At 41.8% G+C, this 16912-nt stretch overlaps 1 protein-coding gene across 1 annotated transcript in view; it reads right to left on the bottom strand.

Moving 5' to 3' along the window:
- Positions 1 to 7031: 7031 nt before the first annotated feature.
- LOC120061205 (vitamin D3 receptor A-like) overlaps positions 7032 to 16912 on the bottom strand; it is an 81898-nt gene continuing 72017 nt past the window's right edge. The window contains exons 7-9 of the mRNA XM_039010830.1: positions 13214 to 13368; positions 8570 to 8686; positions 7032 to 7650 (exon numbers count right to left, since the gene is read on the bottom strand). Coding sequence (XP_038866758.1) covers positions 7397 to 7650; positions 8570 to 8686; positions 13214 to 13368 — 526 coding nt within the window. The 3' untranslated portion in view covers positions 7032 to 7396. The remainder of the gene's footprint in view (positions 7651 to 8569; positions 8687 to 13213; positions 13369 to 16912) is intronic.

The following is a 16912-nucleotide window of genomic DNA, read 5'->3' as shown; positions in this document are numbered from 1 at the left end:
GAGCATTGATATCATTAACAAACAACGCAAAGATCGTTGAAAGTCCGTGTGAAGCATCGAGTCATAAGAATTACATGGTGTGCATGTATAAAATATGACTTATCTTGGGATTTTGAGATGAATTACAATGATTGATTACTAAATGAGAAACGGTCTGGCTACCAGAAGTCAGTCAACAAAGTACACCAGTGTATGTTGTGTTTTTGGACCATTCACAAGATCAACTGATGCTTCATCATCAACTAAATACAATAATATTGACCTTAGAGAATGTACCAAGGAGAGCAGTGGGGATTAAAAACTAACATATAGAGACCTCAAAGACCAACAGTCCTTGCTAACAACTATGTACTGTCCTCCAACAGGAATAAAGCAGTCCAGATTCATAACAGTTCACACCTCCTTCCATTCCAGTAATACTTCCCGACATGTACATTTTAGTCATTTAGCAGACGCTCTTATCCAGAGCGACTTACAGGAGCAATTCGGGTTAAGTGCGTTGCTCAAGGGCACAGACAGATTTTTCACCTAGTCAGCTCAGGGTTTCGAACCAGTGACCTTTCAGTTACGGTCCCAACGCTCTTAACCGCTAGGCTACATCCGTTAGGCAGGAGAAAACATAGGCCCTAATAACAACTACATTAGCATAGAATATAATAAAAGGAAAAAAGGCCATTGTTATATTTCACACAAATATGCTTAACCAAATCCTCTCCGCAGAGCAATGCACAGTCTACATGAATGGACTAAAACCTGTCAGGTGACACATAGTGTATATAGATGTGTTATGTTGGCCTTCTGTACATTCCCACCCCTGAAACTAAAGCATCACCTCAGCTTCAAAGATGTGAAGCATATTTGCGTCCGGTGGATCATCATTTAAAATGTGCTTCCCAGTAGGGGTGAGCTGATGGCATGTTCTCCTAACCCATAAAGATTGATCATAAAATAAACGGAGTTGTGAAAAGCCATTTGAACATGGTCTTAAATAAGAATTTTAAAAATGTGTTTCGTTAAACCCCTGATATTGTCCCAAAATAAGGCTCCGGTTTCTAGGCACACCAAGGTAACTGAGCTATAATGTGCATTCAATGTTAAACGACTGAAACCATTGGTGATTTGCTATAGTGATCATCAGTAATAGATCTCAGACAAAAGCCAGAGCATAGAGACAAACAAGTGCATCACTGGCAAAAACTGCTGGTGAAATAGAAGTGCATATTGAGTCTGTGCACATACTATAGTACTGTGTGCGTACTGTAGTACTGTATGCGTTTGTAGTACTGTATGCGTGCGTACTGTAGTACTGTATGCGTTTATAGTACTGTATGCGTGCGTACTGTAGTACTGTATGCGTTTGTAGTACTGTGTGCGTACTGTAGTACTGTATGCATTTATAGTACTGTATGCGTTTATAGTACTGTATGCGTTTATAGTACTGTATGCGTTTATAGTACTGTATGCGTGCGTACTGTAGCACTGTATGCGTTTGTAGTACTGTATGCGTGCGTACTGTAGCACTGTATGCGTACTGTAGTACTGTATGCGTGCGTACTGTAGTACTGTATGCGTGCGTACTGTAGTACTGTATGCGTGCGTACTGTAGTACTGTATGCGTGCGTGTGCATGTGAGCAAGCGCATATTAAAAAGAGGTAGCAGAGGACAATCAGAGCAAAAAGAAAAAGATTCCAAAACAGTGAGCAACATTCATTCGATTACTCAATCTTTCCTCATCTCGCTCGATCCAAAGAAAAACTTCCACGCTTCTCAAGAAAGTAGGTAGATAACTGCCCAGCCTCAACCATCACTACAAAAAAACTGATTACACACACACACACACACGTTTTCATTGAATCCTTTACAGAAACCCATTTCAAACGGTTTGCTTAGTTGGTAAAGCACTGTGCTACCATGGGGCTGTGTCCTGTACATCCACGTGATACAATAAAGCCCTGGATTCCAGAGCCATGAGCTAAGAGGGGCAGTAGAACACTGAGCTGAGGGCAGACTGAGCAGGTGACTGAGCAGCTGGCTGCAAAGCAGACATCTAAACCATCAAGACAGGAAATAAACATGATAAGCGGTTCATAATAAAATCCATCAATCTTGACACTACTACATCATACACACACTATGCAGATCGCTAACTAACTGAGGCCTCTAGCGTGGAAGTGATGTCATAATATCCCAGTTTACAAGCTGTCCAATCCCAGGTAGCATAAATGGGTTGAACACTTAATACAAAGATGAGCCGTTTCAGCCGCCCCCCCCACCCCCCCCCGCAGACAGACGTGGAGTAACGACCGTTTCCTCTTGATCTGTAGGCTTATTTTGAGGTGTGTTGAGATAAATCATCCAGCATTTGAGAAGTAAAATGAATAAATACAATGAATTAGTATTAAAATAAGAAAAGTTGAAACACAATCATGCCAAAAATACATGTGCGATGGGAGAGGTAGTTTGTTTTGGTTAAAACAGTGCCTGGCGGCAGGGCTCTATACAATAAACTCAGGGATTCAGCTTGCTTCCCACATCACCAGAGCAATACAACAAAGCCACCAACAGCAGCAACCATACAGGCCAAAATATAGGCAGGGCCCCTGTGATCAGTGCCTTATCAGGAAACTGTCTGCAATAGAGTGATCTTAACAATACACTGAAAGAAGAAATGTATTACCTTTATGTATTATTTTAGCCAATCCAGGTGACGTCATAGTAACCCTAAAAAGGTTCTGATCACAGAAGCCCTGCCTGAACTCCGCGATGGTGACCGCATGATATACATATTACGGAGTCATTCCTCGGCCTCGCTAATTCCTCAAAAATAGAAATACGAGGCCTCCCGGGTGGCGCAGTGGTCTAGGGCACTGCATCGCAGTGCTAGCTGCGCCACCAGAGTCTCTGGGTTCGCGCCCAGGCTCTGTCGCAGCCGGCCGCGACCGGGAGGTCCGTGGGGCGACGCACAATTGGCATAGCGTCGTCCGGGTTAGGGAGGGCTTGACCGGTAGGGATATCCTTGTCTCATCGCGCTCCAGCGGCGGGCCGGGCGCAGTGCGCGCTAACCAAGGGGGCCAGGTACACGGTGTTTCCTCCGACACATTGGTGCGGCAGGCTTCCGGGTTGAAGGCGCGCTGTGTTAAGAAGCAGTGCGGCTTGGTTGGGTTGTGCTTCGGAGGACGCATGGCTTTCGACCTTCGTCTCTCCCGAGCCCGTACGGGAGTTGTAGCGATGAGACAAGATAGTAATTACTAGCGATTGGATACCACGAAAATTGGGGAGAAAAGGGGGTAAAAAAATAATAAATAAATAAATAAAATTAAAAAAAAATAGAAATACGGATTAGGACTGGACTTTTGACAGTGGCAGCGGGAATCATGAATTTAGATTCACTGACACATTGTTTACATTGTGGACCGTTGTTTATATTGCCTGCCTCTTTTACACATGATTATCGTGCTGTGATTAGAAAAACAGACATCCTGTGAGAAAACAATGGATCCCTATACAGGGCCTGCAACACAGCCCTATAGGCAGTTTATCTTCAAAAGAACATGGCGACTTTTTGCTTGATAAAAAACAAAACACTGCAGAATTTGCTGAAGAAACGTCATGGTGTGTGTGTCACTGTGTTACATGTTTGGTTCCCTTCTATGCTATTATGAAAGTGTTCAGTTTCATTGAGGTATCTGTTAAATGTTTAACAGGGTTTTGTAAGGCTACTGAGGTGGAGTTGCTGACCTGCGTTGGGAGAGGGGTGCAGTTTATGGGCCGGTCTTTCTGAGCCAGCTTGGCAGCAGGCAGAGAGAGCTCTTGGAGGAGTTCCTCCCATCAGAACCTCTGACCCGATCTTTCCTGCATTCCTTTACATGGATTTATGTATATGCAACAACAAAAAAGTATGCTTTCTCCACAATACCTGGTCTACGCACAGTGGGGTCTGGACATCTGCTGCAATGGGAGAAAATATCAGACTTTGGATCGGGAGCTCTGTACACTGCACTTCTGTGATTCTTACATTCTATACACTTCTATACAGTCACTCCTTTATTCACACCTGAGCCCACCTCCCCAAACTCTCATCACTGGATCAGTTCAGTGTTAATCACTTCCCAGGTAAGAGACGTCACACCTTCCATCGGTGTGACATATCCAAAGCCACTGCTCACAAACTCAGTCCCATCAGCTCTTGGTGCACTACAGCTGTTGAGTTGGGCCTGAATGGATGCCGTCGCATTAAAGCTATGAAGAGTTCTGCCAGGTGTTGGAGAGAGGCATGTCCGCCACGATGGCGACTGATTGGCCTTTATCCTTGTCTGTTTGAGTTGAGGCAGTGTTAGTAGTAAAGAGCATGAACAAGATTGTGTTGTCTTTTTCCTGGTTCTAACGGTATGGTAGCTTTACAGAGAAGCTTTACAGAGCAGCAGGTTGAGTCAGAATGTCTCCTCAGTGAAAAGATTTTGGTGCAGCGGAATGAATGCTGATGTCAGGAAACACAATCTCAAATCGAATAAAACCAATGAGTTTGCACCCCCCAAAAAAAGTATACATAGCGGTCAAAGCTTATCAAGACCTCAAAAGAGAGGAAAAACATAAGAAAATAGCACATCTCATACATCTCCAGAGCATTCTTCCCAACAATTGAATTATCTTAGTATTTGCCTATTTTTCCCTTATTATGTACAGAAATAAGTGGTATTTACAGACAATGACCACAAGAGGGTGACCAAGACCTGCAGACGGCGTGAGAGGAAACACTCGTGATGTGCTGAACCTTCGACCTACTAAGGCCATAACATGGCTCTCAAACAGAAACTGGTGGGAGTGACATTGTAATTGTATTGTACCATGAATAGAATTTGATCAGGCATGAAGAGCATCTGCAGATTTGATTAAAAGGTTGTAGTAATTACTACATCATTACAAACAGGTTTGACCGGCGATGACTCCAGCTCTTGATTGTAAGCTTGCTCAAAATTACTTATTACTCAAAATGTATATTGTACAATATAAGGCTAACTTCTCCCTGATGCAGGGCAGTGTCACCTTACCAGGTTAGTTTAGCCATCTTATTTTAGCCAGTTAACCAATAATAATAAAACATGTTTCTCTTTCCTCTTATGAAGGAAAGAGATTTTTAAATGCTAAATGTGTATATTTTGACGTCTGAAAGGGGGCAACAGAACCAAATTGTTACCAAATATATCCTGTGTGTAGCCGACACTTTCCACAATACATTAATGGTACCGTAAACACAGATGTCAGTCCCACTACTAAACACTTCATCAGAGCCTGTACTCAACACCCTTTCGTGGTCATTCAGTATTCTCATACAGAAACATCAAAAATAAAAACAAGGCCCCTTGCACTCTACTCAGTGTGTGTGTGTGCAATTGACACACCCTACGTCAATACATACACACATTCATATGCACACAAATTGGGTCCTACATATCTTATAATATACAGAGGACTACTCATCCATTTGTTTTAGTAGAAACAACCTTAAATATAGATATTAGCTTACATGTATGTATATACAGTACCAGTCAAAAGTTTGAACACACCTACTCATTAAAATGTGTTTCTTTGTTTTACTATTTTCTACATTGTAGAATAATAGTGAAGACATCAAAACTATGAAATAACACATATGGAGTCATGTAGTAACCAAAAAAGTTAAATAAAAATATATTTTGTATTTGAGATTCTTCAAAGTGCCACACCTTTGCCTTGATGACAGCTTTGCACACTCTTGGCATTTTCTCAACCATGTTCATGAGTTAGTCATCTGAAATGCATTTCAATTAACAGGTGTGCCTTGTTAAAAGTACATTTGTGAAATTCCTTTCCTTCTTAATGCGTTTGAGCCAATCAGCTGTGTTGTGACAAGGTAGGGGTGGTACACAGAATATGGTATTTTACCAAATAGGGCTAAGTCCATATTATGGCTAGAAAAGCTCAAATAAGCAAAGAGAAACGATAGTCCATCATTACTTTAAGACATGAAGGTTAGTCAATCCAAAACATTAAAAACGTTTAAAGTTTCTTCAAGCGCTATGATGAAACTGGCTCTCATGAGAACCGCCACAAGAAAGGAAGACCGAGTTACCTCCGCTGCAGAGGATAAGTTCATTAGAGTTAACTGTACCTTAATTTGCATCCCAAATAAATGCTTCACAGAGTTCAAGTAAAAGACTTCAACATCAACTGTTCAGAGCAGACTGCCTGAATCAGGCCTTCATGGTCAAATTGCTGCAAAGAAACCACAACTAAAGGACACCAGTAATAAGAAGAGACTTTCTTGGGCCAAGAAACACAAGCAATGGACATTAGACCGGTGGAAATCTGTCTGATGAGTCCAAATTTTAGATTTTTGGTTCCAACCGCCGTGTCTTTGTGAAACGCAGAGTAGGTGAACGGATGATCTCCGCATGTGTAGTTCCCACCGTGAAGCATGGAGGAGGAGGTGTGATAGAGTGGGGATCTTTTGCTGGTGACACTGTCGTGATTTATTTAGAACTCAAGGCACACTTAACCAGCATGGCTACCACGGCATTCTGCAGCGATACACCATCCCATCTGGTTTGCACTTAATAGGACTATCATTTGTTTTTCAACAGGACAATGACCCAAAACACACCCAGGCTGTGTAAGGGCTATTTGACCAAGAAGGAGAATGATGAATGCTGGATCAGATGACCTGGCCTCCCCAATCACCCGACCTCAACCCAATTGAGATGGTTAGGGATGAGTTGAACCGCAGAGTGAAGTAAAAGCAGCCAACAAGTGCTCAGCATATGTGGGAACTCTTTCAAGACTGCTGGAAAAGCATTCCAGGTGACGCTGGTTGAGAGAATGCCAAGAGTGTGCAAAGCTGTCATTAAGGCAAAGGGTCACCCGACTACTTGGAAGAATCTAAAGAATAAAATATATTTTTTATTTGTTTAACATTGTTTTGGTTAGTACATGATTCCATATGTGTTATTTCATAGTTTTGATGTATTCACTATTGTTCTACAATGTAGAAAATAGTAAAAATTAAGAAAACCCTCGAATGAGTAGGTGTATCCAAACTTTTGACTGGTACTGTATATTTATAGTTTAGTTATAAATACATTCTGTTCGAAATTCCCTTTTTCTTATGAACGGGAAATTACAACCATATCGAAACCCCTTCCTCCTCTATTTACCCTTAATACCCTGATTAACCCACCAAAACCGTTTCTGTGACAGTGTGACTTTCCGGTCCATTCCGCTATTCCCCCTCAGAGACCCTTCCATCACTGAGCCCTCTATCCAGCAACTCAACAAATTAACTCCCGGGGGTCCTCACGGGAGGGATCGTCTGTCCATCTCTTCCAACCAGAGGTGTGGTGGTGGGGGTCGGCGTGGCTGCTAGGACACCTCGCTTCCAAACACCTCCAGCACCAGCGGGGTGAGCTGCATGCTGTGCTCGGGCTGGAAGGACAGCGAGCGGTACTGTTTGGAGTGCTCCTCGTTGAGGCTGCGCAGGTCGGCCAGCTTCTGGATCATCCTGGCATAGAGCAGCCGTCCTCCCGGGTGGTTCACCCTGATGTAGGCCTGGAGCACCTCCGACAGACTGTCCTGGAGAACCTCGATCTTAGCGTGGTCCTGCACCCCTGGACGATCTACATCGAGGGGAGGAGGGAGAGGCTGTCAAAAGGAGTGAAGAAGAGATGGGAATGCACACAAACACACCATACAAACATACAGTGTACAAAACATTAGGAACACCTTCCTAAAATTTAGTTGCACACCCTTTTGCACTCAGGACAGCCTCAATTTATCGGGGCATGGACTATACAAGGTGTCGAAAGCGTTCCACAGGGATGCTGGCCCATGCTGGATGACTCCAATGCTTCCAACAGTTGTGTCAAGTTGGCTGGATGTCCTTTGGGTGGTGGACCATTCTTGATACACACGGGACACTGTGGAATGTGAAAAACCCAGCAGCATTGCAGTTCTTGACACACTCAAACCGGTGCACCTGACACCTACTACCATTGGGGCTCCCGAGTGCCACAGTGGTCTAAGGCACTGCATCTCAGTGCTAGTGGCGTCACCACAGACCCTGGTTCGATTCCAGGCAGTATCACAACCGGCCGTGATTGGAAGTCCCATAGGGCGGCGCACAATTGGCCCATTATCGTCTGGGTTTGCCCGGGGTAGGTCGTCATTGTAAATAATAATTTGTTCTTGCCTAGTTACATAAAGGTTAAATAAAAATACCCCTTTCAAAGTCACTTAAATATTTTGTCTTACCCATTCACCATGTAAATGGCACACATACACAATCCATGTCTCAATTGTCTCAAAAATCCTCCTTTAACCTGTTTCCTCCCCTTCATCTACACTGATTGAAGTGGATTTAACAATTGACATCAATAAGGGATCATAGCTTTCACCTGGTCAGCAGGTGTTCCTAATGTTTTGTACACTCAGTATAACCAAGCACATGCTGAACTTGCGTGCACACACAAGGCATACATGTAAAACACATGTACCGCATATACGAACAAGCACAGATGGCAGCGGTCAGGTAGATACCTGGAGAAAGCAGGCAGATGGCCATGAGCAGCACGTGTTCCTCCTCATGAAGGCTGAGTTTCTTCAGGCCCACCTGGAACTTCACTAGCGGCTCCAACAGGTCCAGAGTGTGACCCGCTACAGGGAGCGGCAGACAGGGGGTAAGTGTGTGTTCATGTGGTTTGACATAGTGATTGAACTACAGCGCCTTCAGAAAGTATTCATACCTCAACACATGTTGTGTTACAGCCGGAATAAAAAAAAAATATTATATACATCTCATTTTTTCAACCATCTACACACAATACCACATAATGACAGTGAAAACGTGTTTTTAGAAAAATGAACGCAGGAATCTAATTTAGATAAGTAGGCCTACTCATACCGTGTGTCAATACTGTGTAAAAGCATCTTGGGCAGCTATTACCGCTTTGAGTCGCCTTGGGTATGTACTCATCAGCTTTGGGATTTTCTCCTATTCTTCCTTGCAGATTTTCTCAAGCTCCGTTAAGTTAAATGGGGAGCGGCGGTGAACAGCAATCTCCAAGTCTTTCCATAGATTTTCAAATGGGATTCAAGTCTCGGCTTTGGCTGGGCCACTCAAGGACTTTCATATTCTTGTTTTGAAGCCATTCCACAGTTGTTTTGGCTGTATGCGTGTGCAAAGCTGTCATCAAGGCAAAGGGTGGCTACTTTGAAGAATCTCAAATATATTTTGATTTGTTTTCTACAATAATGAAAAACCCTTGAATAAGTAGGTGTATCCAAACTTGACTGGTACTGTGTGATGTATTGTTGTCTCTACCTTCTTGCCCTTTGTGCTGTTGTCTGTGCCCAATAATCTTTGTACCATGTTTTATGCAGCTACCAATTTGTGTTTCTACCATGTTGTTGTTGTTGTTGTTATGTTGCTACCATGCTGTGTTGTTGTCTTAGGTCTCCATGTAGTGTTGTGTTGTCTCACTTGTTGTGATGTGGGTTTTGTCCTATATTAATATTGTATTTATTTTATAATCCCAGCCAAACAGGAGGCCTTTTAGTAGGCCATCAATGTAAATAAGAATTTGTTCTTAACAGACTTGCCTAGTTAAATAAAAAAATAGATTTCTGTATTTTATTTAAAATAAATGTGCAAATATGTCTAAAAACATGTTTGCACTTTGTCATTATTGGGCATTGTGTGTAGATGGGTGAGAAACAAAATCAATTTAATCAAATTTGAATTCCGACTAACAAAATGTGGAATAAGTCAAGGTGTATGAATACTTTCTGAAGGCACATTATGTAGTGTGAAGAGTGTGTGTATATATACACATATACATGCATATATACAGTTGAAGTCGGAAGTTTACATGCACTTAGGTTGCAGTCATTAAATCTCGTTTTTCAACCACTCCACAAATTTCTTGTTAACAAACTATAGTTTTGGCAAGTCGGTTAGGACATCTACTTTGTGCAAGACAAGGATTTTGTACAACAATTGTTTACAGACAGATAATTTCACTTACAATTTACTGTATCCCAATTCCAATGGGTAAGATGTTTCCATAAACTAAGTTGACTGAGCCTTTAAACAGCTTGGAAAATTCCAGAGAATGCTGTCATAGCTTTAGAAGCCTCTGATATGCTATTTGACATCATTTGAGTCAATTGGAGGTGTACCTGTGGATGTATTTCAAGGCCTGCCTTCAAACTCAGTTCCTCTTGGCTGATTTATTTTTCCCATGATGTCAAGCAAAGACCTCAGAAAAATTACAGACCTCCACAAGTCTGGTTCATCCTTGGGAAGAATTTCCAAACGCCTGAAGGTACCACGTTCATCTGTACAAACAATAGTACGCAAGTATAAACACCATGGGACCACGTAGCCGGCATACCGCTCAGGGATGAACGTACTTTGGTGCGAAAAGTGCAAATCAATCCCAGAACAGCAGCAAATGACCTTGTGAAGATGTGGGGGGAAACAGGTACAAAAGTATTTATATCCACAGTAAAATGAGTCCCATCTTTCAATATAACCTGAAAGGCCACTCAGCAAGGAAGAAGCCATTGCTCCAAAACCGCCATAAAAAAAGCCAGACTATGGGTTGCAACTGCACATGGGGACAAAGATCGTACCTTTTGGAGAAATGTTCTCTGGTCTGATGAAACAAAAATAGAACTGTTTGGCCATAATGACCATCGTTATGTTTGGAGGAAAAAGGGGGACGCTTGGAAGCCGAAGTACACCATCCCAACCGTGATGCACGGGGGTGGCAGCATCATGTTGTGGGGGTGCTTTGCTGCAGGAGGGACTGATGCACTTCACAAAATAGATGGCATCACGAGGAGTAAAATTATGTGGATATATTGAAAAAACATCTCAAGACATTAGTCAGGAAGTTAAAGCTTGGTCGCAAATGGGTCTTCCAAATGGACAATGACCCCAAGCATACTTCCAAAGTTGTGGCAAAATGGCTTAAGGACAACAAAGTCAAGGTATTGGCGAGGCCATCACAAAGCCCTAACCTCAGTCCTATAGAAAATTTGTGGGCAGAACTGAAAAAGCATGTGTGAGCAAGGAGGCCTACAAACCTGACTCCGTTACACCAGCTCTGTCAGGAGGAATGGGCCAAAATTCACCCAACTTATTGTGGGAAGCTTGTGGAAGGCTACCTAAAACGTTTGACCCAAGTTAAACAATTTAAAGGCAATGCTACCAAATACTAATTGAGTGTATGTAAACTTCTGACCCACTGGGAATGTGATGAAAGAAATAAAAGCTGAAATAAATCATTCTTTACTACTATTCTGATATTTCACATTCTTAAAATAAAGTGGAGATCCTAACTGACCTAAGACAGGGAATTTTTACTAGGATTAAATGTCAGGAATTGTGAAAAACTGAGTTTAAATGTATTTGGCTAAGGTGTATGTAAACTTCCGACTTCAATCACATTTATTTATAAAGCCCTTCTTACATCAGCTGATGTCAAAGACTTACCCTGCATATACAGTGCTGCGAAAAAGTATTTGCCCCCTTCCTGATTTCTTATTTTTTTGCACATTTGTCACACTTCGATGTTTCAGATAAAACAAATGTTAATATTACACAAAAATAACCCAAGTAAACACAAAATGCAGTTAAGTGATGATTTTATTTATTAAGGGAAAAAAGCAATCCGAACCTTCATGGCCCTATGTGACAAAGTAATTGCCCCCCCTTAAATCATGAATTTACTGTGGTTAATCACATTTTTTGGAAAGCTGAGTTCAATTTCACTAGCCACACCCAGGCCTGATTACTGCCAGACCTGTTGAATCAAGAAATCACTTAAATAGAACCTGTCTAACAAAGTGAAGTAGGCCAAAAGATCTCAAAAAGCAAGACATCATGCCGCGATCCAAAGAAATTCAGGAACAGATGAGAAACAAAGTAATTGACATCTTTCAGTCTGGAAAGGGTTACAATGCCATTTCTAAAGCTTTGGGACTCCAGCGAACCACGTGAGAGCCATAATCCACAAATGGAGAACATTTGGAACAGTGGTGAACCTTCCCAGGAGTGGCCGGCCTACCAAAATTACCCCAAGAGCGCAGCGACGACTCATCCAAGAGGTCACAAAAAAACACAACAACATCTAAAGAACTGCAGGCCTCACTTGCCTCAGTTAAAGTCAGTGTTCATGACTCAACCATAAGAAAGAGACTGGGCAAAAATGGCATCCATGGCAGAGTTCCAAGGCAAAAACCACTGCTGACCAAAAAGAACATAAAGGCTCGTCTCACTTTTGGCAAAAAAACATCTTGATGATCCCCAAGACTTTTGGGAAATATTCTGTGGACTGACGAGACAAAAGTATAACTTTTTGGAAGGTGTGCGTCCCGTTACATCTGGCATAAAAGTAACACAGCATTTCAGAAAAAGAACATCATACCAACAGTCAAAAATGGTGGTGGTAGTATGATGGTCTGGGGCTGCTTTGCTGCTTCAGGACCTGGACGACTTGCTGTGATTGATGGAACCATGAATTCTGCTCTCTACCAAAAAATCCTGAAGGAGAATGTCCGGCCATCAGTTTGTGACCTCAAGCTGAAGCGCACTTGGGTTCTGCAGCAGAACAATGATCCAAAACACACCAGCAAGTCCACCTCTGAACGGCTTAAAAAAAAAAAAAAAAAAATGTTCTGGAGTGGCCTAGTCAAAGTCCGGACTTGAATCCGATTGCGATGCTGTGGCGTGACCTTAAAAAGGCAGTTCATGCTCGAAAACCTTCCAATGTGGCTGAATTAAAACAATTCTGCAAAGAGTGGGCCAAAATTCCTCCACAGCGATGTGAAAGACTCATTGTCAGTTACCGCAAACACTTGACTGCAGTTGTTGCTGCTGAGGGTGGCACAACCAGTTATTAGGTTTAGGGGGCAATTACTTTGTCACATAGGGCCATGAAGGTTCGGATAGCTTTTTTCCCTTAATAAATAAAATCATCACTTAAAAACTGCATTTTGTGTTTACTTGGGTTATCTTTGTGTAATATTAAAATGTGTTTGATGACCTGAAACATAAGTGTGACAAATGTGCAAAAAAATAAGAAATCAGGAAGGGGGCAAATACTTTTCCACAGCACTCTACATATGTGTGTGTGTGTGTGTGTGTGTGTGAGTGTGTGTGCCTCTGTGTCTCACCCTTGGTGACGTCGTTGATGCAGTACTTGAAGTCAGGGCTACCACCACAGCTCCAGGACATATCCTCTAGGTTGAAAGACTGGTTGGAGCGTAACATAATGATCTCGATGGCACTTGACTTGAGCAGGGCGATCTGGTCCTCAGCAGTCAGCCCTCTGGAAACACAATAACATGTACTGAGCCAAACATGCAGTGTGACAGGGTGCCCTTACCCATCATCACATCACACAGATGACTTCTATTATACCAGCTGAAGAATTGAGGCAATAGGAACCCGTTTCTCCCATTGTGCGATTCAGTCCAGATTTAAAGATTGGGTTCCATTGGTACCAAAAGATGGGGGAATCAGCATAACACCATACCCAGGCTGGAATTTGAGCCCATTGGACAATGCCTTTCTTTTACTTCCTAACAAAACAAAGTAGTTCTTATCCTTGAAACTGGAATTGCAGGATTGTCTGAAGAAAACAAATCTATTTCCATCTCACTCATTTTTATTTTTTGTACCCACAGCGTGTCTTCTGACAGGATGAGTGAATCAGCACTGTTCTCTAGAATGTTCTAGGGGAGGAGAGAAATAGGAAGGACAAGATGTACAATGCATTATATGGTTACCAGGACGACGGCATTCCACTGTTTTCTTTTGAGCAGGAGCACACAGGGGCATGCTGTTCTACCCCTCCACCCACATCTCTCCCTCTCCCCATCCATATTCACACACCTGTACCAAGGTTAACACCAAACTAGAAAATGACATTACCTGAGGTAAATGTGTGTACTTGCTAGTCTTGAAGTATATGGTTGTGAAAGAGTAGTGGTAGTAGGAAAATGGAGGCACACACTAAGAAATTTAGGGGCACAATGAAAATATTTGAGGTAATAAAGCTAGAATCCTTCATTTTTTTTGTCACACTGGTGCTCCAAAATTTAAATACCAGGTCTAACACCAAAATATTTAGGCACATATGCAAGTAAAATGGTCGCACTGTAGTGGTTGTGACTGCAGTAGTAATATGGTTTTCATAGGCCAACTGGTTAGTATTGGCAAAGATTATCTATATACTAACAGGATACTGAACTGACTGCTCTAACTATGGGAATACATCTGCAAAAGGCGGAAGTCAGGTGGGAGACGGTAGGATTAGTCGGGAACATTCTAGCCAATGAGAGGGCAGATACACGCGTGAACAACTCAGATATAAAGTAGTTTGTCTCAAAGTTGCCGTAATGCCACGTGCGCACATTCACAGAAACCAAAAATTCTATTCGATCAAATAAACCTTTCGTAGCAAATTAGCAATTGAATTTTATGTTGCCCATTAACCTCCATACAAAAAATGGTTAACCTTGTATTTTCACACAGACAGATTGTCACTTTGCCTCTTCTTCTCTGGTTACAGTGAGCTATTTTGAGGTGGTTTGTAGGTGTGGAGATATTATAGCGGGATATTTTAGTAAGCTTGAGTGAATACTATTAGCATCATAAGCCATGTGTGTTTTTACAAAATCTATTCTAGCACTTAAAGTGGTAGTAGCCTACATTGGGTTTACATTTTTCAATTACAGCATTATTTAATCTGCAGTTATTCTTCTGCTATGTATTCTGTTAAGAATAATATTTACATTATATATCTTCCAATTACAACTATTATGTCTTAACTTTTAAAATAATGCAATCTATTTGCTTCCAAAATGCAAGTAGGTATATGTAGCTGCCCGATAACACTTTCTTATGGAATGGCTTGTCCTGCACTTTGTAAAGACCCAGTGCATTGACAAAATGTTTAAGACATTGGTCCCTTTCTAAACACAGCAATGAGAATGCAAAGAGGACTCGGACCACAAAATAGGTTAAATTAAGTGGCAAAAGAGTTGAGTCCTCATTCAAAAGCAAGAGCAGTGTGAATACAAAGAACTGAGTTATTATTATTTTTTCCCCTCTCCCAGAGTTCACTTTAAAGAGGACAGATCGGTGGCGAATCCAAATTTTGCCTTTAAAGTATATGGGGCTTATGCAAATGTAAAATGGTTATAGTTCAAAAAGTATCAATCTTTTCACAAACTAAATTGAGTCAGTCTGTACATGTCAAACAAATGGTTACATGGTTACAAAAATCTGTATACAAGCACATTATTCCGGAACGTTTCGCACATTTGAAAGGCGTTTCTAGCTTAAATGTTTGACAAGACAAGTCACTAGAAGCGAGCAGAATTTTTCCCATTCAAACCTATAGCCATTTAAATACATCGGGATATGTGCAAACGGTGTTGTGCGAAAAGTATAAGTTGTAACAAAACTTTTTTCCCCTAGCAAACTGAAGACGGGTAGCTTTTACAGTTGTTTTGGTGCTACAGGTGCCAGCAGAAGGTAAATAATAAGAAAAAGTATGTCCGATTTATTAAGTTGTTTTGCTTTCAGCACGCACACCTAATTACTGGGAATCTTGATCCGCTGTGCCCGTACAGCACCTCTGACTGCTGGGGAACAGGCAGTCTCCCTGCCAATGACTGAGTCATGAGCCACACTAACACAGCCAGCCAGCCAGGTCATTCTAAACAGATCCTGTAACTGAATGTGAATCCTGAATAAATGCAACACCGACTGATATGGCTGGTGAGAGAGATCTGTTTACACCTGTGATCTAACCCTTCATCACAAATACAGGTTTCAGCCATTTACCTGAATGCTTTCTGAGACCGAAGTTTAAATAAGTACTGTAAGCACAGCGCATAGGCTTTGATAGTTCATGGAGATCAACTATTGGGGAGAGGGTGCAGGAATGACTCAAACGCAGGTCAGTAAAATGTACAATTTTACACAGTATGAGAGTTTACCACTTCCCTATGCATATTTGACTTTGGCCTTAACGCATTTAATCATTTTGAGAATGAGGATTCATTCCCGCAGTAAATCAACTCTAGTGAGTCTATGAATGTTAAATGTCTGGCACACCCTTCCCCATGCCAAGGACATCATTACTGCTTTGTCGGAACCACATGTTATACATGAAACAACTTGTTGTGAATATGTATTCACGGCATGTTCTGTACAACATGTTCACTGACTGCATACATCTGGGGATGGATCGGGAACCTTAACTGAACACGTCATGTGATGCAATCACTCTGTTCCAGCGTATTCCAGGAAGAGCACTGCGCAGTACCCGCCGGAGGTCCTAAGTATTTATCAAATGCCTTACACACACACACACACACACAATAACACACGGTACCAAAGCTTGTAGCTATGCAATTAATGAAGTCGTCCACCCACAGAAATAACTACTAAAGGCTTAATGGACAGAAGGAGCCTGACAGATCAACATGTTGTTGTGTAATTGCCTAATTAAAGATACAGAATATGGTGGAGCAATCATTTGTGTAGGTCCTACACAATCCCTTTAACCTGATGATGATAGGGGGCGCTATTTACACTCTGGGGGAAAATCGTTCCCAATTTAAACGGCCTCGTACTCAATTCTTGCTCGTACAATATGCATATTATTATTACTATTGGATAGAAAACACTCTAGTTTCTAAAACCGTTTGAATTATTTCTCTGAGTGAAACAGAACTCATTCTGCAGCACATTTATTGTCAGGGAGTGAGATTTCAGAAATCGAGGTCCCTGTTCTGGGTTCAGTTTATAAGTCCCAATGTAAGCTATGAGGGTACATGCACTGCATACGCCTTCCTCTA

Source organism: Salvelinus namaycush, chromosome 16, assembly GCF_016432855.1.
Source record: "Salvelinus namaycush isolate Seneca chromosome 16, SaNama_1.0, whole genome shotgun sequence".
Classification (NCBI taxonomy): Eukaryota; Metazoa; Chordata; class Actinopteri; order Salmoniformes; family Salmonidae; genus Salvelinus; species Salvelinus namaycush.
This window is presented reverse-complemented; position numbering and strand designations above follow the sequence as displayed.